The sequence below is a fragment of the Cyanistes caeruleus genome, chromosome 8 (genome assembly GCF_971803275.1).
Source record: "Cyanistes caeruleus chromosome 8, bCyaCae1.hap1.1, whole genome shotgun sequence".
Lineage (NCBI taxonomy): Eukaryota > Metazoa > Chordata > Aves > Passeriformes > Paridae > Cyanistes > Cyanistes caeruleus.
In genome coordinates this window covers 17,166,788-17,188,739 of record NC_141708.1, presented here as the reverse complement: position 1 = coordinate 17,188,739, position 21,952 = coordinate 17,166,788, and the positions used below count along the sequence as shown (strand labels likewise).

Below are 21,952 nucleotides of genomic sequence, written 5' to 3'. Positions count from 1 at the left end.
CCTCGGAAACCCAGGCTATCTCCTCTGCTTTAGAGGAAGGCTCTCCTGTCCAGCACGCCTCTTCCCAGGTTCCACAGCCCCACACTGACAACCACACCTCCAGTTTAATTTTCACCCTTTTCCCCCTTACCCACAACTTCGCCCGCAAGGGAGTTAACATTGTTTCGCCTCACTTAGCCCTTCCCAATTTTCAGGAGAGTCCAGGTGAGGTGTGCATACCCTCCGGTACCCAAGCAGATAAGGACTGACTTAAGGATGGCCGGGCTGACACCGGCTCCGCGGGAAGCGCGGAGGGGACGCTCCCAGGGGCTGGCGGGCCATGCTGTACCCCAGCACCGGTGTCCTGGCCCGCCGCCACCCGCGCACGGCACCCGCGGCTGTGCCCGGCCCGCGGCAGCGGTGGCGGTGGCGGTGTCGGTGGCTGTGTCAGTGCCGGTGTCGGTGTCGGTGTCAGTGGCGGTGTCGGTGTCGGTGGCGGTGTCGGTGGCTGTGTCAGTGGCTGTGTCAGTGGCAGCGCCGGTGGCGGTGTCCGGAGCCCGCAGCGCGGAGCGGGACGCGGGCACGCCGCTGTCTCTCCCGGCGCTGCGCAGCTCCTCCCTCCGCCCGCACCGTGACACGGCCCGGCTGCGGCGGCGCACGGCGCTCGCTGCCCGCCGCCACCTGCCCGCCCGGGGCCGCTCCCGCCGCTCCGCGTCCCGGCGGGGCCAGGCGAGGCGAGACGGGAGGAGGAGAGAGAGAGAGAAGCGGGAGGAGGCCCAGGCCGCCCCGGCGCTCCTGCCTCCCCCCGCCCCGCGCTTTTTCCGCTCGCACGGATGCGAGACCCGGTAAGCAGCATCGCCCTTCCCGCTGAGGGGAGCGCGGGGCCGGCCGGGCGCTGCCTGTCCCTCCTCCCGCTGCTCGGAGCCGGCGGCCCCGGCGGGCACAGCAGAAGGGACCGCTGTCCCTGCCGGGGCCCGCGCCCTGGCAGCAGGGGCCGGCACCAGCCCCATCCGCTCCCCGGCCCGTCCCCGCCCCGGCCGCAGGTGCGGCGACCCTTGGAGGCCTCGGAGCAGCCTCGTCCGGGCAGGGCAGGGCGGAAGGCGGGCGGGAGCAGCGGGGGCTCGGGCCGGCTGAACCCGCGGACTGCACTGCGTGCACGCTCGGAGGTGGCGGCGGTGCGCTGGGCAGTCCGGAACGCTGCCGTGTGCCCATCAAACTGATAACAGTGCTCTGTCCTGACATGATTTCCATATATACGTGAAAGAGAGCATCGGAACAGGAAGTGAAAGAATCTAAAACAGTAGAAATTGTGTCTACTGAGCATCTGTAGCTCTCTGATGAGCTTTTTCTGTTCACGTACTTGGTTTTGTACCTGCCTGCTTTTGACCTCTGCAGGATCTCAGGTGTCCTTCTGAAGTGCACTGAGCAGTGTAACTCGCTCTGGCACATGCTGCCCTGTTTCAGAAGGATGCCAAAAAAGTATCTTCTGGGGGAATTCCTTTTGGTCTGGAATTATTTGTATTTAATATGTGCATGGTTCTGAGTGATCTGAGAAGTCATGGGCAGGAAAACCCCCACCTTCTACTGAGAATGGGAAGTAGTGAGATTATGAGATCTTGGAGGCACTGTACTTCCCAGGATATTAATTCCCCAGGTGAAGACCGGCTTTGAGAAAGTTCTGTCTTCACAGAAGTGGGGCTTCTCCTTGTTGCAGGCTAAAGTGGATTACTATCCAAAACTGTAGTTGGAATATATTGGTGACTTGCCTTAGACAACCAAGTCCTAGAAAATAGGATATAGACCCAGAACTTCATTGAATATTCCCAGGAGAAAGGAGCCCAGGTTTGTTGTTGTGAGTTCTGCTCAGGCAGTATACTCTGAAACAGATGAGTTTTCTCATGTGCTAAATGCATTACAGCTGGTATATTGCTTGTCTAAGTGCTAAATGTTTGGATAACTAAACCGAAGGCCAGTGTTGACAAGTCTGGAGTTTCATAGATCACAGGATACTGTAGGAATGCAGCAAGCATTCATCCCAAATTCTGTATAATTCTGTAGGTAACAGTTTCATACTTGGGGTTCTTTGTGTGTGTGTGTGTGTGTGTGTGTGTGTGCACAGTATTTTAAATGGCTTTAAGTGCAGGGGGTTATTTAGCAGCATTGTGTTTAAAAATTGTCTTGATCAATTCTGCAGTCATTTGTATTACTTGATACTGCTCTGCAGACACTGTGAAGGCATTTCTCATGTGGTTTTCTTTATGTGCATTAAGGGTTAGGCCTTGAGGCTTTTCCTGAAAGTTAATCACCAAGATCAGGAAGAGTATAGCTCAAGGTGAGGGATGTTGTAAAATCTTCAGCTGCTGAGGGAATGGCAAGGTGACTTGTGCATGAAGGCACTAAACAACTACTACTTAAAACTAAGTATTTGGTCTCTGTTTGCTGGACATGTGTGAATAATGTTTTTTTTTCTGGTTTTATCAGACTCCTGAAATTTTATTTCTGCACCAAAGGTTACACTTATAATTTGTGTTCTGAAAATTAGTTTGCTGCCATGTAAAGAAAGTCTTTTTCTATAAAATTTTAATAAAATTAGAACATTCGGATTGTCATGCCAGGAAACATATTTTCTGGTCATGCTTTCCATTATAAATAGAAGTATCAGTCCATGAAAGAAAATGATCTTTCTTGTGCAGCTCCTGAACAATCCGAGTGCAGTGGCTTAGTGCTGTTGTTGCAAAGAAAGTCCTATTATAAAAAATCCATCCTTTTCAATCTTGCCTGGCTGCTGTGGCTGCTCAGTAATGCTGTGAGTCAGGCAGCTCCTCAGACACAACCCGTTGCCTACCACTTCCTACTGGCAGCTCTGGATGAGTCACAGCTCAGCACACAACATACAGAATTGCGTTATGGAAGCTGTGGGCTCTGCACATAATCAACGTAGGAAGTATCTTCCTCTTTTAGCAGCTCTGAACCGCCGTCAAAAAGCCTTCAGAGACATCTATTGCTCTATGTTGATATGAAAAGGAGCTTGTACAGGCTGCAAAGATCAATGGGCTCATCCTGAGGGGAAAAGCAAATAATTTGGAAGGCTCAGAGGTAGACTGTGCATAGCTTCACTGGGATGAAGAGCCTGTTGGCCTGCAAGGGTACAAAATGTTAACCAGAAATCATTGTGCTCAGCTTTGATATTCTGGATAATTCAGCTGACTGTCAAGCAGCCCTGTGAGCTGACTGTGTTACAGCCAGTGCTGCTATAAAACGTGTGCTTACCACAGTCAGTCATAGAAACTTAAGAGAAATTAAATATTGTAACTAACCAAGTAGAACAAGTAGTCTAAAGCTCACAGAATTCTTCTCATAGAGCCAAACATTCCTCTTGTTTTTCCTAGCCTTTTTTTTTTTTGCTCATAGCATGTTACATCCTGAATCATCTAGAACAGGTCAAAGATTTCCCTTATGAATCAACTAACAGTGTTATTTTAATATAAGCATTGTACTGCAGAAACATGCCAGATTAAATGATAGTTATTCACACTGATTGATCACACCTCATCCTGCAGGTAATATCACCATCCATTTCTTACCTGACCTTTCCTTGCTTAACCATTTGTGTACAAAACATTCAGAATCCTTTAAACTAATGCCTCAATTAATTATTTTTCTGGATTTGAGGCAAAAAAAACCCCAAAAAACAAGCTTCATTCTTTATAGGCACTTTAATAGTCTTCAAATAAACTGTGAATTTTTGTGGCAGAAATATCAAGTAAATTTGACTCTCCTTTCTTAATAAGTGTCCTTATTAGATGCAATGGAGCCTCAAAGTGTTCTAAAATTAGGTAGGATATATTTTGCCAGAAAAAATAATTGCATTTTATAGGAAGAACCAGAAGATTCTTAACCCCTCTAGCCTAGTGAGACCTTGCCCCTGAGAGAAATAGGGATACAGACAGAAAAAAAATCTGTGAAAGCTAAGGCTTTGCAAGGAATCATGCTTGCTTTGTTTCTCAGAAGTCTATGAAGTTGCAGGCCTCTGTGCTGATTTTAACCTCTCATTTGTTTCCCTTAGCAACACTGCTTCTTGTCTTCCTGGTGGAAGTTAGTTTTATCAATGATGTAATGGATTGCAAGTATCCCTTATTTTTCAGTATTTCAGTTGAATAATCAAAGAACAAATTGTATAAAAACATCTCTTTCTTGTACTTCTGTCCTCTTCTGGGTTACTGTGCCCTGATGCAATTTTCTTGGGGGACTGTTGTGGATTTCCCAGAGGAAGAAATGGCACTGTTTTTCTACACCATGTCTCGAACATCCTTTTAGTGGGTCAGTGGAAAGATGCTGTTCTGTGTTGCATAAGTATATTTCACTGACTGCCTGCAAAAGCTTTTGCTTGTAATCCAAGATGCTCTACCATGGTAGATATTTATCCATTATGTTAAAAATACTGCTTTTCTGAAACTGAATGGTGTCACTAAAGAAAGGAGGGGGGAGGAGGGATTGTTCTTTGTTTTAACAAAAGAATCCACAGGAGAAAGAACTGTCAGTTCACAAATGCATGTTTGAGTGTTCAATATTTCCAGTCCATTTTTCAGGACATTCTCTTAAAAGTCACTAATATTTTTGTAGACAGAGCATAATAATAAATCTGGTAGCGAGCCATCATCTATGTGTACAGCTCATGTGAGGTTATGTTATAGCAGTACAACCATACTAGATGTTGATTTCAAAACAGCCTGCTTAAAAATGAATGGGAAAATAGTTGACAGTCAGAGGTGTCCTGTATGCTTTGAAGCAATAGGAGAGAGAAGCCTGTAGGTTCTACATTCACATATTCTAGGGAGCAAAAGCCAGGTTCTTGCCTGTGCCATGTTGGACATTATCTGCATGTTGTAGTGGTTTGTCAGAGTCTTAGCAGACCCAGTAGCAGTCTAATTTTGTTAACAAAGCTTCTTGATACAGTAATGTTTTTATCTGTGCCAAGAGGAATGCTGTCCTTAGAAAACAGGTAGTCAATGATATTCAGGTAACTACGCTGACTAATTGCAGTAGTCCAAATATTTGCAGAACAATAATTCGAACTTCATTTTGAAGTGGGAAAACAGACCTTTGTGTCACCCATTCTTTTTTTAGATGAGAATAAAGCTCAGTTTTGTGCTGCAAGGTACAGCACTGAGTGGCCTAAGCATTTAAGCAAGGCTTGGGTTTGGCAGGCCTGTGCATGGAGGGTCCTCCCTGCCCATGATTACCATAGCAGGTGAAGGTGCTACTGCCTGCCACTGGAACAGTTTGCAGAGAGGCTGCAGGCAGTGTGCTGGGACATGGGAGGCACTGGTCCTTCACCAGTGACAAAGAGGAAATGTTCCTGACATGCTTCTAGGAGAGATGGTTGGATCCCTCAGCAGCTGCTTCTGGGAGTCAGTGGAGCTTGGGAGGTCTTGGAACTGCTGTTTAAAAGGAGCTGTGGAGCTAAGGAGCAGTGCCAAAACATGAACTGTTAGTGAGGTGGGCTTTTCTAGAGCTGAGCTTAGTAGTAGCTGTGAAGAGCAGCTTCTCCACTGAAAGGCACAGGGTTTTCAGGAACTGACTCCTTGCAGTGATTTCTTTCATTGAAAGGCCGTTCTGTTGAGTTTTGTTGATTATTTCCTCTGCACAAGAGAATGATCTTGCCATGACATTCAGTGCTTTGTTGGCTTTTTTTCCAGAAGAGACAACCTACTATACCAGCTGAATCACTTGCTGTGATGATGAATGCTTGTTACAAAAAGCATGTTGACAGATGAACATGCTGTTTCTTTTTGGAAAGAACCAACAGAAAGCAGTTTGCTATTTAGGCTGGTATTTAGCATATTTATATATCAAACCTAAGTGTGTGTGTATAAATGATTATGTGCTATGCCAATACATGGCTTCGCATTTCAAAAAGAGCTGAATGAGACAGGTGCCTGTATTTCTAACCTGTTTTTCACCAAATTCATTTGAACATCAACTTCCAAGTAAAGATTTTTAAGTGTCTGCTTCATGGGTGACTTATTGGCATGAAATAGTCCTTTACCTTCATCTGGCAATTGCTGGTGTGACCTATTTAAAGTTTGCTGAGACAACTTAGTTCCATTATGGGTAATTGAAAGGAGTTATTTGCACTTGCTAGTTTGGCTATTTTAATGAGGACTGACCTCCTTATGGTTTGAGATGCATCTTTATTCTAGGATTCTGTAATCATCACACTTCCTAGGATAGCAACATGGTGTATGGCTGTGTTAACTTCTCATGGCAATATTAAAGTAAGCTTTTCCTTGCCACAGGATGGCTGCAGAACACTTTTCTCAAGAGCAGTTGCAAAAAGTAGAACTGTACCACGTTTTACCTTCTGTATTAGGAAATGCTTCTACATATACTTTAAGAATCCTAATCCCAATGGAATGAAATGAATTATTTTGGTGAGAACCTCATCTAGGCTTTACATTCCACAAAAATATCAAACGAAATGATTAATATTTATGGAATGATCCACTATTAAAAATATTCAGAGAATAAATCATTGCATAGATTATTTTTGAATTAAGAAAGTGCTTTTGAAAATTTTTGCAGTGATCTCTTTAATGAAGATTTTTTCCTAAGACCGGTCGTCAAAATATTGATAAATGTTTGCTGACAGCAAAGTCAGCATTATGATTAATTCCCTTGAAATTTAAAAATATGTTACAAAGAGGAAACTAATGTTACAAAGTGAAAACTATGTATTTCACTAGTATAGATTGAAGTTACTCAGTTACTTGTTTAAAAATCAAAAAAGCTTGTTTGACGTTTTAAAACCTCTTCTGAGGAACTGAAGAGGGAATAGTGGCCTTCAGATGATGATAAGGAGTTGAGATTCAGTGCTTGTCCTCTGCAGTCAGTTTCTGGGAGGTGGTGACACCCTGAGCTCCTCTTTGTGTCCTCTCCAGATGGCACAGCTCCCGCTGGGGTGCCCAGGCTCTGTGAGCATCCTTGGGCAGAGCATGGTCCTGCTTGGTGGCCCTGGCTTGGCCAGGACCATCATCTCCCAGAGGCAGGGGATATCTGGGAAGGACACTTTGGAGTCTGTCCCAGCAGGGGATATCTGGGAAGGACACTTTGGAGTCTGTCCCAGCAGGGGATATCTGGGAAGGACACTTTGGAGTCTGTCCCAGCAAGGCAGGAGACACGCTCTGTGTGCCCAGCTGTGCCCTGGCTGCACTGGAGGCATTGCAAGCACCAGCCGTGCAACTCCAGCAGCACTGGGGCCAGCACAGCCTCGCTGTGCAGGCATGGGTGTCACCTCTCAGTGTCACCCCACACTTGTGTAAGGTGTAAGGTCAGCAGGGCCGTGCCTGTTGGGCTCTGCACAGCCAGGGTGCCTCGTGCAGGGTGCCACACGCAGCCAGCCCGGCGGCTGTGTGAAATGCCAGCGTGCGGCAAACCGTGAGGGTGTTGGAGAATTTGAACTGTGATATTGCAGCTCTCAGAAGGGTTTGTCTGTGCATGCATTCCCCAGATCTTCTCACACCACCTCTGTCTCGTGAGCCGACTCCTGAGGTACTGGATATGATTCTAATTTCACGTACTGCTCTTGGCACATACCTTCACTTAAATTGCTCTCTCTGCTTTTCGTTTCCCTGGTTCTTGGTACCATGATTGTTAGCCTGAACAGAAAGAATAACTTCCAATGCCACTTAAAATGCTGATTTTCTCAGTTTGCTCTGTTTTCTGTGGCTGAAGTGCTTTGATATAATGGATCTGTTTTTTTCAAGGATTAATACCTATGATAATAAGATGGGACATATAGGAAAACAAATGCTTGTTGAGGATTTGGTAAGAAGTGCTATTTCCAATGTAATCAAGAAAAGTTTCTTAACCATTGACTAGATTTTAGATTATTATTGTCTGATAATGACTATCAGAAGACTCATAATTAGTAAAAAACAATTTGAATGCTAAATATCCTGGCATTTGGCCTCAAGCAAACGTTATCTAAGTCCATCTAAGTTCATTGGAAGGCCTGAAATAGTAAAGCAGAAAAATGCATCTTTACTCTTAGAATTTTGATGACTTTAAAGTCTAATAGACTAAGACAGCTCCAAGCTAGCATTGGTATTTATCCCCTGTGATTGAGGTTGGAATGTAGTTCACTGTATTAGCATAAGTATTTTGTATATTTGAGTATAATTAGTTTCAGCTATACAGAGAGATTTGGTGTTTGAATTTATCTTTACTCTTGTAAAGCAAAATATAAGTTTATTTCCAGAAAACAGAGTCACTTGCCAGAACTGGGCAATTTTTATAGGCACCATATAAGCTCTTAGCCCTTTCAAAGCAAGCTCATATCAATCTGGGACAGCACTGCCTCAGAAAGTGACAAATCTGTCTGCATTTCTGCCTTCGTGGTTCTGCCTGCTCCTTTGCATTTTGATTTTGAGAAGGAAGTAAAAGTCCATTGAATTTTGATTTGGATTAGCTCCAACTTGCCTTGAAGTCAGTGGAGACAACAAAGTGAGAGTACAAAGAAGGATGGTGAGGGTGAGGGGAGCCCCTTGGCTGTGTGGTGCCCTCCGAGCAGCTGAAGGTGACTGTGAAGCTGTGCCATGAGGAACATTATGCACAGAGGCGTTCCAGGCAGCTGGCACACATGCCTCTGCTTGTGTTTTTAGTAAAGCTTAATGCTCTGCATTTTAATCATTCATAATTCTGCCAGTGGGTCCACGTGTTAAGGGTAATATATTGGAGTGCAGTCGTAAGTCAGCCCACATTCTTTATAGCATTTCTGTTTTCTTAAGTTACACTGCCACCTGTAATAGTGAATATATTTGAGTCTTATATGACATTTTTGTAAAAGGGATACAAATTCATCTTAGTATTTCTTCTTTATTTACAGTGTGTAGTTTTTAGTGTGTTCCTGAAACTAAATTTAAAAAAACAGTTTCTTCCTTTATTTGCAGGCATTCTTCTGCTAAGCTCTTGCACTGTGGCACATTTTATGTTTTTTGCAGAGCTTCTTCATCCTTTCCAGGCTCTGACACGATTTTGAGGAAGTGTGAATTTCTGCTATTACCAGATGTCTCCTCTTTAAACTACTTGGTATTACACTTTAAAAAATCATTATAACTAATGCTTCTTCAGGTTAAAAGTTCACTGAATTATGTTTATAACATTATTATTCTTAGAGCCAGTCAAGTTGAGAAATATTTGGAAGTAAAGGGGTCCACAGTGTCTTCCTGTGGCATTTCCAAAGAGATTTTGACTGGGGAATACCATAGGCTTCTTTAACAAAGACCTCTTAGGGAGTACTGGCCCCAAAAACCAAACCAAAACCCTAATTAGTGGCTCTTGTGTTTGCCACTTGCTGCACTTTTTTGCACTTGCCTACCAGCCAGATTGAAAGGTCTCCAAGGAGTGGTAACAGCTGAAAGAAGCATTTGATCCATATTCCATGTCTGCAGTGGGAAGCATCTCACGAGCATTGTCCTAAATGTCCATTCCCCCTCTAGGCTTTGCAGAAGGACTGTTAAGGGACAAAGCCTTGAAAAGCAGAATAAAAAACTGATACAGAAGAGCTTTCTTGCCAGAAGCTGCGAAATGAAATAAGAAATTGGAGAGAAATGCATTTCTGCACCTTTACTTTTGGACAAATTTATTTTTATATACATGAGTGACTAGAACATTTTGCAGTTTGTTATACTTGGATGCATACTTTACACTAAATCCATTCTTCCATTCAAGTAATTTAGCTGTCCCAGATGCTTCTAGGGGAAATAAAATAAAAAGTGATGGATAAGTGAATGGATAAATATTTGTAAAATATATGCTTTTTAGGTCCTTTTTTGTTTAGTTTTTGTTCCTCAGTTCCACAAAGCATATGAATGCATAGTCTCTCATTGAAGATTTTATTTCTGCTTGGAATCTGGCTGCAGGGCCAGAAGTCTGACACAAACTGTGCAAACTGGCCAAGCTTTTAGCTCTCTCCTTCCATATCTACAGTGCTTCAGTGGAGAAGGGTTTCAGGTGGAACAAGCCCTAAAGCAGAATGTTTCTTGGAGTAGGCTAAAAGGCTAAAGCAAAAATATTTCATTATTGTTGTCCCATGGGGCCTTTCTACAGTTTGTGAATAGGCAGTAAATAGGTTCTCCTGCCAAGCTGATCATTTACACCAGAGCTCCATGTACATAAAATTAAATTGTTTAGATAACTGGTTTTTTTAGCACTGCAACCACAACTAAGGTTGTTTTCTCTAGATGTATAAATTTTGCTCATTTTTTTTGTTTTTCGTAACAAATTGTGCAAGCAGTTTGAATACTTTCATTAGCAAAAATTCTTGAAGTTGAATTGCATTAATGGTTCAAATTAAGGGCTGATCTAATAGATAGTATTGCTTTTTGGATGAAAAATGAGGAAGACACAGACACAAAAATCAATACTTGAGAAATACAGCCATCTAAAAACACATTAGGGTTTTCTTTAACCCAGAGTCCTCTGGCCTCTAGAGAGAGATGTGCTGAGAAAATATCTTTGCTGAAACCACTCTATGCTTTTACAAAAGCATGAGCATGTTTATTGCAACATATAAAGAGCCTTTGACATGCAGGATCAAATCTGTTTAGATTGAGCACACAAAAGTGAAAAAACACATTAAAAATGTGAAACTTAATTTTCACATTTCCTGTGTAATTTAAGTATTTCATTCCTCTCTCAGAGTTAGGTTTTCTGGTTTTGGTTTAAGTTTCCTTTTGTTGGTTTTTTTTTAATGACTGCAACATCTACATTTTTCTCTTTAATTGTTCAACTCTGTGCAAGGAGGAATTTTTATCAGTTGACTCAGAGTTCATTGTATTTTGAGTTTTGAGTTTGTGCAGGTGGAACACATGGTGTTTGAAGTATTTTTTCTGCTTTATATTACTGATACAAGTTTATGTGTAAAGTTTTGTTTCTCATTATAGGCTTAGCAGAAAATAAAGATACCAAATTCATACTTTCTATAAACATGTTTGTCCCAACATATGCTCAAGGAAGCACAGGTTCTGTGATCAGTCCTCAAACTTCTGTGTTTTTTACTTAATACTTGAAACTTAGGGGGTTTTTAAGTTGCCTTAAAAATCACAAAAATAATTTATTGTCTTCAAATCCACTGAAATAACCTTAGTACAAGTCAGCTAGACCACAACTGAACTGTAAGCCTTTATGCATTCCCAGTTTAAATTCTAGAGACCTGCTAAGTTTTAAATTATTATGAAATGTGTAAGTACTGTGCCACCAAAGTAATGAGTGGGTGCTGGCATGCAAAGTTACGTGACATTTGAATATATTTCTAATCTGAACGACTTATTTTTTCCAGCACATGACCACAATCAACTATATTCCAGTTTCCCTTGGGCTATTAAACCCTGAGACAACTGGTGGCAAATACTGAGCTCAGGATTGATACTGCCCTTTTCAGTCAGATGGAGACTTTGGAGGAAAAGAGCAGTCTCCTTGGTTTGCAGGCAGACAGCAGCATGGAGCAACCATTCACCGTCAGCTCACTGGTATGTATTACAAAGAAATGCTTCAGTGGCCAAAGAACTTCTCTTTCAGTGAGGAAACATTTCAGGAGAGCTGTTCAGCAGTGGTGGCTCTCAGCTCCACGGGTCTCCTCCTGCACGCTGCCACGTTCCTCCCGTGTTCTGCCTGATGGTTTTGTTGGAATTTATTATATATCTGTATATGTGATTTATGGGGTCTCAGCAGTCAGGTTTTCAAGAAGTTGAAATGAGCATTTTGAATAGAAAGAGTAAAAAAAATTCACCAAAGTAAGAGGAAACAACTTGCAGTCAATATTTATTTATTTATTTATTTATTTATTAACAGGAAGGTAATGACCATGATAATCATCTATGGTTCTTCTTCAGTAATTTGTTCTAACTTCTTAGTCTTCAACTGTTTCATTTAAAACTGGAAATGAAGATTTGAAGTTAACTGTTGTCTCACCAGAGGAGCTTATTGCTCTTTGTTTCCTGAACTATTTCTAGCAGTCAAATGCTATACATCATGTAATAGGAGTCTGAGTTTTCAGGACATCCATCAAATTATTTCAGTAACTTAAGACAGAGCCTTGTAGAATTCATGTGTGAAGGCTTTTAAAGAAGACCCATTTTATATTGCCTTTGGTAATTTCTACATCTATTTACTTTTTTTTTTTTTCCTACAGTTATTTCCCTAATTTTATCCTTTTTTTTGTTGTTTTTGGAGGGAATAAGATCACTTTTCTTTTTGATCACAATTTACTTGCAATTAAGAAATAGGTTGGAATGTTTCAGCTGTGGCTGGAGGTGGGGAAACCAATGCCTATTTTCAGAAAAAAACTAGCTGAAGATTTCACTTGAGCTTCCTGACTGAGACCACTTACTGAAAGTGAAACAGAATATTCTCTTTGCTAATCAGACTGCTCTTTTTCAGAAAAAGCTCGTAGCTATTCCTGACCACACAGACATCTCTGTGACCCCAGAGGAGAGAGTACGTGCCTTAAGCAAGCTTGGCAGCAATATCACAATCAATGAGGACATCACTCCACGGCGTTACTTCAGATCTGGGGTAGAGATGGAGCGAATGGCCTCGGTGTACATGGAGGAGGGAAACCTGGAGAACGCTTTTGTGTTTTATAATAAGTTCATAACGTAAGAAACCACTTGTAACTAAAACAGCTTATAATTCTGAGTAAACTGAAATGGAGAGCTGCACTAAGAACCCCTTTAGATAAGGAGAAACTTGTTTAATGTCTTCTTGCAGAACCCCTTTGTTCTCTGGGGATCTTTTACACTGAGCATGGGCTTTGTTAAAACTTCCTCTCATGTTTTTATATGGTTGTCCTATCCATGTCCAAACTGCCAGGCATGAATCAACCTAACATACAGAGGTTTGAGTTTACTCTGCAGGGCCATACCATGAGCACTGCTGCCCCCAGATTATTCTTTACATGCCAGCATGTTGGTTAAATAGAATTTTTGACCTTAAAAGCAATGTTTAAATAAGATTTCTGAGCCTTTAGTTATGTCCTATGAGCATCTGCTGATCTTAAGGATGGTAGTATTGCACAACACTTAAAAAGCATGAGAAAAATGTTTTCTTTTTTCCTTTTTTTCCCCCAAAAGGATTAAGTATAATTTATTGTTTCTTACAGGAATAAATGCAATACCTACAATATATGTTCATTGTATGATTATTCTCACCACAAAAGAACAAATCTGGCCAGCTTTCATTATAACTCTCAAAATATATGAAAAATATATCATGGCAGATTTAAACTTTTAACCTAGCTAGTTTTGCTGTAGGATTGATTGGTTGGTTTTATTACTTCTGAAAGATTGTTTTTCTTTTTAATGTGCATATTTTAAATTTTTTATAAAGGAGACATTCTTCCTTCCTCCTTATTTTCCTCATACTCTGAAAACTAGATCAAACCTTTCTTAGCCCACCTGTTTTTTAAATCTATCTATTGCTATAAAAAGAGGGTCTGGAGGTGAATATTGTGGAAATTGCTGAAAGAATGATAGCAGCTGTGCTTTACAAACTCTTTGTAGCTGAGTGTTGCCATAATTTAGCTGTTGGGTAGATTACTCACTCTGCAGTTAGCTGTGCAGCTTGTTCTGGTAAAAATACCTGCTTTAATGATAGTCATTGCTGCATTCTTGTCTTCCAGTCAGCATTTTGGCTAAGAACAGGTAAGAGAGTAGTAATAGGATTTATTAACACTGACTAGAGTGGAGGGTGTTTTTGAGAGATATTTTTAGATGCTGGCTGATAGTTAGCCCTTTTTTTTTTAACCTAACCCAGTACTAATGGAAACCAAAATCTCTCAGATGTGGAAAATAATCTCCTATCTTTATTCTGTGTGTCCCATACAGGTCCATACCATACTGTGTTAGTTTAAACATGTGTGTAGAACCCTGCTCCAAGTCATCTGGAATTCAGTGTTTAACAGTTATGTGAAACCTATTTTTCTGCCAACATGAAAGCTATTATGGATATTCCTCTGACTACTAAGGCAAACACATGAATGTTTAATTTTCTAGGTTGTTTGTAGAAAAGCTGCCCAGTCACCGAGACTATCACCAATGTGCAGTACCAGAAAAACAAGATATTATTAAGGTAGGGTTATGGTTTCCTGGTCTTCATGAAATGTTTTGCTCAGAACCTCTTCATTTTTCCCAGCACATATAGGCCATAGCTTCTTTTTCCCCAGAGCACCCATAGCAGCCATCACAGCTTCAAATTCTGATACTTTTCTCCACTACTTATATGTGTTTTATTTTGGAAATTAAATTATTGGTCAAAAACATGAATGGGAATGGTCTCTGAGTGAGTTGGTAAGTTGTTGGGAACTCAGGTACATCTATTTCTGAAAGTTTACATATTAAAAATGCACATGTTAGCAGTACTTAGTTTGATTCTGGTTCCAATTATGCGAATGGATAATGGTCCAAACCAACTATTGCAAACAGAAGGAGAAATGTGTGGCATTGATGATGCCTGTGCAGTATTTGCTTACTCTGCCAAATAAGTGTGTTTTTTCTTTCTTTATTACCAAATATGTATTTACTTAGTTTTTACCAGATTTTTTTTCCCTCCATTTCTATACAAAATAGTTTTACTTTTGTTTTTTTCCCTGCTAGAAAATAAATCCTAAATAAATTTTATGTATAGTCTTACACTGAACTTAAAACAGCTGGAACTGCCTAGTGAGAATTGCTAGTAGGACCATGAGTTTCTCTTGCTCCATGCCCCCATATTCTCTTGCTTTCTCTACTGTTAAACCGGATATTTTACTCAAAACCAAAACATTTCATGCCAAAGTTCCAACTATGGTCCACAATGTAGGAGAACATCCCTACTGAGAAAGGGCATCTAACACTGCTTTCTCCTATGGCACTCAGTAGGATTAAGCACATGGTGTCTTTCCCCACCTTGTCTACAGCCTCTGAATTATTTTGTAGCAGCCTTCACATGAGTAGAAAGAATTGGGTATTGTTTTGTTTTGTAAGAAATGTTGTTTTGCCAGGCCTGTGACAGAAAGCTACAGGTATAACTATCTCTTCAAAAAAAATTATTTTTTTTCTCCCCCACTGGAAATGGGCATATTCAGACATATTTCTGACTGGAAAGTTCCAGAGAAAAATGCAAAGATTCTACCTGAAACTCTCTAAGTTTGCCTTAGCGCTTCTTTACAAATTACACCTACAACAAAAAACGTTAGTCATCACACACCTATTAAACAAGACAGAGATAACAGACTCCTAGTAAAAGGACTAATCTTTCATTGGGATAAGAAGTAGCCACTTCACACATTTCACTAATATAAATCAATATTTTTATTGAAACCAGTGTACTATAGAAGTTTCATAAACTGATGATTTAGTGTGTATTTCATCTTTTGCTTTTTTTTTCCTGTGAGAAGAGCAGGTTGTTTTTCCTGGTTTGTATTTTTTAAAAATCTGTGTTACAGCTGAGTTTGTTTTCCAGGTGGCTCTTTTAAAAAGTGAAAAGTAAATTTACCTATCTTTTTCCCCCATCCCACCTCAAAGAAATTGAAGGAGGTTGCATTTCCACGGACAGATGAACTGAAAAGAGATCTTTTAAAAAAATATAACTTAGAATATCAAGAATACATGCAACACAAAGTAAGTTTTATATGATTATTAATGTTGACATAAATATTTTTCTGTCATATAAAACTTTAAAATTAAGCAATAAAATGCCAGCTTTAGAGGAACTGAATAATTTCCTGGGCTGCTTAGGAGTGACTTTTCATTTCTTCTTTAGAATCAGCTGGTCATTTAAAAATAACTAATGCAAGCATGTGCTAGGAAATACATTTGCTGCCATATTTACTTAATACTTGTCTACAAAGATCCAAATAATTTTTTGGTATGCTCTGATTCTTCTGTATAAAGAAAATTAAATTGATATTTATGTCAGTAAGTGGAAAAGGTTCCTCGCCTCCAAATGTTCTCCAATTTGAATTGAGATTGAAATCACTATAAATAGGATCTATAGCTTAAAAACTTGTCTTGGAAAAAGCATATGAGAAACATCATTGTTCCCTCCATCAATACTATATTTTCCATCCTCCTTTTGGGGATACAGTTGTATTTTCCAGTTCAGTAACCAGGTTCCAAAAGAGTTCATTTTTAATGACAAGGTTTTATGGTTTTATTGAACTGTTAGACTGCTCCTTTCCTTCATTTTTTCATAGCATTTTTGGTGTTCTGAGAGCATGGCTATGTTGTGTATGTTTCAGAACAAATGTAAAACTGAATTTCTGAAGAAATTAGAGCACCAAAAGCTAATAGAGGCAGAGAAGAAACGAATCGCGCATATGCGGCAGCAGCAGCTCGAATCCGAGCAGTTCCAGTTCTTTGAGGATCAACTTAAGAAGCAAGAACTAGCTCGAGATCAGAAAATCAAAGAGAGTGTGGTAATGTCTGAACAGATAGATGGGAGCATGCTGTCTTGTATTTCTGTACCGGAGAACAGTTCCTTATCTGCGGCGCTGCTGGAGAAAAAAGAGAGGAGCGGCACCTCTGGCTGTGCTGGACACTCGCCGCCGGTAGAACGGGTCCTAAAGCCAGTGGCTACTCTAAGTGCTGTTCAGAGTAAGTGCAGACATTTCTTCTTTTCCCTATTTTATTTTATCTGCCTGCATATGTCTGTGTTTGCTGTGAGGATGTCCATGTAATAACCATGAGCAGGTTTGTGCAAACGCAGCGGTTCCTTATCGTTTCTTCATTTTAAGAGGGAGAGTTGCACAGTTTCTCATTTTCCAGTTGAGTACCAATGGATGGATGTAGAGATTGAGATTTAGTGTTCCTGTGAAATGAAGTCTGCATCTTGCCATGGACTTCAAGGGAACAGACACAGAACCTGTAGTGGTTCTCCCTGGAAAGCCCTGGCTTGGGAGATGGTCCCAGCTCACCGTCACCTCAAGGGCAGGCTAGTGAGTGTATCTTGTGGGCTGGTGACTTCAATTTCATAGAAGTGCTTGTGCTGTAGATTTACTCTCATTAGAAGCCTATGATGTGGTAAGTATAATTCTTCCACTTGTAGTAATATAGTATAATATACTGTGCATATTTTCTTATTTTAGGGATCTTCATTGTGTTAGCTGTAAATGCCTTTTTATCTCTCTTTCTCTCTTTTTTTCTTTTTTTTTTTTTTTTTATTCTTGGTTAGCTCAATTGGCCGAAGCACTCAGAGGTGTCATTTTGCCCAGGGATCTCTGTCACAAATTTCTGCTGCTGGCAGAGGCAAATACAGTAAGAGGAATAGAGACATGTGGAATACTCTGTGGAAAACTGGTACAGTTTAACCCTCACATTTGTATGGGGAAGACATACTTGATAGTGCTGTATTATCCTGTGATGTATTGATTTTGGAGCAAAAGCAGATATAAATGGTTAGCCTTCCATGTAATGAACTTCATATTATAACCTGAGTGCTCACCTCAGCACTGTGGGCTTGCTTTACTGGGGAAACATCTGCTCAAAGTACACTGCTATTGTTATAAAGCTTAGCAAGTTTTTCAGCATGCTGTACAATACAGGCTTTTTCGAGTACTTTCTCTGGCATTCATCTAAGGTAAGTGAGGTTTAGTTACAGGACAATGAAATATAAAGACTGCCAGAATCCACTGTAGTCATCAAATTAATAATGGCACAACAAAACAGAAATCCCCCCATCAAGCTGTAGAACATCTGATTTTCAGGCTGTGTTTTTTCCTTTGACCTAGATAACACTTAATGTCCTTTGAGAGCAGGGAAAGATGTCATGGCTGATGCTGACACAAAGAATTTTAAAGATGATCCCAAGTGTATTTGAAGTGCATGAAGAGAAAGAATAGCAGTATTAGTCTTGTTCCAAGACTAATGGCATTTCAGCATGCCAGGGCAGTTTTTTCACACTGATCTTTGAGAGCATTTCAATACAACAATCCTGTGTTGTGATTAATAGTACCCTGTATGTTTTCATGATAAAATGCTAAGGCATTTTTTTAGGTACAGTATGTTGGTAGAGCTGCACTGGAATCAGTGGTGCTGGAATCAGTGGAGCTGTACTGTTTTGTTTTAGCTGATAGGCTGACATCTTTCAGATTTTGATTTGGCATTTATTCCTTAGTTAGTCTGTTCCACCTTAAGTCAATGCTTGTTTTGCAGACTCATAATGAATTTACTATTACACATGTAATAGTGCCAAAGCAAACTGCAGGACCAGACTACTGTGACATGGAGAACGTGGAGGAATTGTTTGGTATTCAGGATCAGTATGATCTCCTCACTTTGGGCTGGATCCATGTACGTATGACTCATAGATTCTGGTTTTCCTGTATTGGCTCTACATACTGTATGGGGAAAAAAAAAGAAACTAAAGAAACAATACAGAGTAATACATATTTGCTTACTTAATTCAAATTGTGGTGATCTAAATAAGCACTCATGTTTTCCACAGAGAACTCCTTAATGCAGTTGAGGCATTCTGTTGACACAATGGGCCTGCTTTTGCTGGTGCAACTTTTTTTTGGTGTTTATTTAGGGGTATTTTATTACTTTCTAATGCTATATTCAAAAGACAGGGAGGGGAGTCCTGTGTTGTTTAAACTTTATATTATTTTTTCTCATAGGGATTTTGAACAATTAAGTCATTTCCATTTGTCTTGTGCTTCTTCATTCCTCCTTTTTCCCCCCATGATCAGCAAATTTCTTGTATATCTGATTGAACATGCCTCCATGAATCTCATCCTGAAAAGCCTTCTTTTCTCCAGGCTGAACAAGATAGAACAATGTAGAATCTGGGCTAAGATGAACTTTAGAAACCAGCCTGGGGAAGTACTGATGCTTTCACTTGTAACTTGTTCACTTGTAAATTATTTTTCCTTCTCAAATGTATGTTGACCTTTATCAGAAGAAATATTTCATGATGTTGAGCTTTCCCTTTCTTTTTGTAGACACATCCAACACAAACTGCATTCTTATCCAGTGTTGATCTTCATACTCATTGTTCTTATCAGCTAATGTTGCCAGAGGCCATTGCAATTGTTTGTTCACCAAAGCATAATGAGTAAGTTCTGATGTTTTAAGTAATATTTCAGTATTTTTTCCTGCTTCTTGTCATAAAATTTGATTAAATGCAAAGGGTACATGTCAACTCAGATGAATGGCATGAACATTATGTTGTGACTTTGTTTTCTATAAGATGCCTAGACTTGCATTTCGGTCAGTCTCTATGCACACCATTGTTTCTGGCTTCTCTCTCCTCCTCCCTTCACAGACCCAGGTTTTAAATGTTATTTTTTTGTATATTCTGCCCAACAAAGTAATAATTACAGGAGCTGTTCTTCTGAAGTACTCTTTGCCCATGCCCTACCACAGATCTATCTTCCTTCTGTCTGCTTAAGAATGTGGAGGGAGGTTAAGTTTATTTCTCTAAAATGATACGAAAATTGCAGTTTGCAAAGCAGAATGGTAAAAATCACTTTTTTGACAATAAGGATCTGTTCTAGTATTTCATACATGACAAAACTGCATATCTTCAAAAAACTAGAATAGTGCAAATATTAATGTGAAGGTTTGTAATGGAACAGGTTTCCCAGACATGTCATGAAGTCTGCATCCTTGGAGATATGCAAAACCTGAGTGGACATGGTCCTGGAAACCTGCTCAGGCTGCTTCTGCCTGAGCAGGGGGATTGGACCAGACAGTCTTCAGAAGCTCCTTCCAACCTCAACCAATTTGTGATTCTCCTTTGATGTGCTTGGCATTTCAGGGTGCCAGGGCTAAACTCCATTGTTTAGTGTGTGCATTTCTTCAGCCTTTCCTTCTGGCCTTCTGCCTCAGTAGATGTGAATCCTGTCCTGGTTGCCTGACTTCCTAAATGGGCCCTTCAGGTAGCAGAGCTGTGAGCACAGATTGAGAGGCAAGGGCACAAGCACTAGGTTTTCTAACCCTCAGCAAGCCTGCACACCTTTGCAAACTTCTGCTCTTACAAACCTCTCTCACAGTTGATGCTGAGACCCTGTAACCAGCCCTAACCCATAACATTTATGTTGTCAGGCACTGCCCTGTAGTTAATAGGTATCAATCTTTACAGAAGGATGGCTTTGTAATGTTTTATTCAATACTTAAAGAGTTGCAGCAGTGCATTTTCTAATGCTTTGTGTTATGTGATTACCTAAAAGACTGGGGAGGATGTTCTCCTGCTAATCATTTACACAGCTGGTTTAAAGGCTGTTGTCTTTTAAATTGTCCTGGGTGAAATGCAATCCAGAACACTTAAGTTTCTGGTTTGCATTTGTTCCTGTGTGAACCAGCCTTATCCCTCAGTGGCCTAACCTGCCTAACAAGAACAGCACCACTGCTATAATGCTTGTTATCCTCTTCCCCTCATCATTTCTTCCTTTACAGGAATACAACTCCCCTTGATTTACAATATCTTTAAAAGTCCAACTCAGCTGGGGCTCCTGTGTATTGGAGGTCACCAAGCACCTTTCTGTTGTCCTTCTTTTAAGCTAAGCAATTTGTTTGTGAAACCTTGGACGTGTACTATGGGAGCAGTGTGTAACAGGAGTGTCATGTTCTGCTTTTCAGCACTGGCATCTTCAGACTTACTAATGCTGGCATGCTGGAAGTTTCTGCTTGTAGAAAGAAGGGATTCCATCCACATACAAAGGACCCTAGGTTATTTAATGTAAGTATGTAATTCAACACAGTTTTTACTGTTCAAACTCCTGACCATGGTTCTGCTGCAAACAGAAACCTGAGATTAGATTTCTTAATAATTTTCCCCATTTTACTAGCTCATACCTTAGTTCAGTGACCAAGGTAGGCATCAGGAGACTACTTAAGCAGTCTTTAGCAGCCATGAGGTGAGTGTTACAAGCTGCCATTCAAATGGAGGTTAACCAGAGGTAGTTACTATGAGTCACCACCCTTATTTCCTTTCAGAAGGATCAAGACCCACATTTTCAAATGGGAGTTGTTACTCTAGAGCTCTTCAGTTTTTAAGCAATGAATCAGTTCATCTCTCCAATTTTAGTGTCCCATCAAGACAGCTGCTTAGAAGTGAAGCTATAAGTAGGTTAAAACCTGTTTCCTTCATTGCCAAAAGTTTGCCCTGGCTTCTCTAAGCATTTCTCTATAGTGCTATATCTTTTGATGTTTTAATAGCATAATGGTGTATGTATGGCTGAGCAGTACAGGCAGTCAGAACTGTCTTCCAACTAACACTGATGTTTCTGTTAAGAGTCTTTGCCTTTGAATAATTATGGGTTTGGGTTTTTTCAGTGGGGTTCACTTCTAATATAGAAGCATCTCCTATAGCTTAAAATAAAATGATCGAATACAGAGAAGTCATGCTGAGGGACATTGAAAATTCCTGTGTTTTCAGGCTCTCTGAATGTTAGCATTAGTCCTCAAAAAGAAGGAGAGGTTGGAGTTCTTTGTTTTGTTCTGTTCTTTCATCATTGAGTGTAGGGATAATGAGAAGGTAGTCCAACACTGAAAAAAGTTAAGATTTTTTGTTCCAGGTAGGCTGTTTTCAGTGGTCTTTTACAGATGTAGTTCATGTATGAAGTTAGTGGGTATTTTCTGAGATTTCTGAGAGTAATGGGTTGACTCTTTCTGCAGCCATGTACCCATGTGTTTGGAAAAGACATAAAGATAATTGTGCTGGATCTGAGGTGATACGGATGAACCACATCAATGTTACTCTACAAAAGGCCAAAACAGAAAACTGGATTCCTGTTTTTTCCTACATTTTCAGAAATTACTTTTATATTTATACATTTTAGATTGAATGGTTTGATATTTATTGCTCTAGCCTGTTTTGGAGTTATTTTGTTGCTCTGTCAAGATGGAGTTCAGTGGCATTAACCCTGAATATGTAATCAAATCTCACCCATAAAACAACAATAAAATGAACTTCTCAAACTACAGTAGCTGTG

General features: G+C 40.4%; 1 protein-coding gene across 3 annotated transcripts; it reads left to right on the top strand.

The window, feature by feature from the left end:
* Nucleotides 1-610: 610 nt before the first annotated feature.
* STAMBPL1 (STAM binding protein like 1) lies at nucleotides 611-21,943 on the top strand. 3 transcript variants are annotated; one of them, XM_086900954.1, is made up of 11 exons: nucleotides 611-824; nucleotides 11,321-11,510; nucleotides 12,421-12,638; nucleotides 14,034-14,109; nucleotides 15,543-15,638; nucleotides 16,259-16,613; nucleotides 17,191-17,273; nucleotides 18,171-18,308; nucleotides 18,959-19,071; nucleotides 20,598-20,697; nucleotides 21,636-21,943. In XM_086900954.1, exons 2-11 carry the CDS (start codon nucleotides 11,427-11,429, stop codon nucleotides 21,690-21,692), a joined length of 1,320 nt encoding a protein of 439 aa, XP_086757080.1. In that variant the 5' UTR covers nucleotides 611-824; nucleotides 11,321-11,426; the 3' UTR covers nucleotides 21,693-21,943. The 3 variants fall into 3 exon arrangements, with proteins under 3 accessions (XP_086757080.1, XP_086757078.1, XP_086757079.1); XM_086900952.1 differs by having other exon boundaries at nucleotides 17,191-17,315; XM_086900953.1 differs by lacking the exon at nucleotides 611-824 and adding an exon at nucleotides 7,338-7,530 and having other exon boundaries at nucleotides 17,191-17,315.
* Nucleotides 21,944-21,952: the final 9 nt, after the last annotated feature.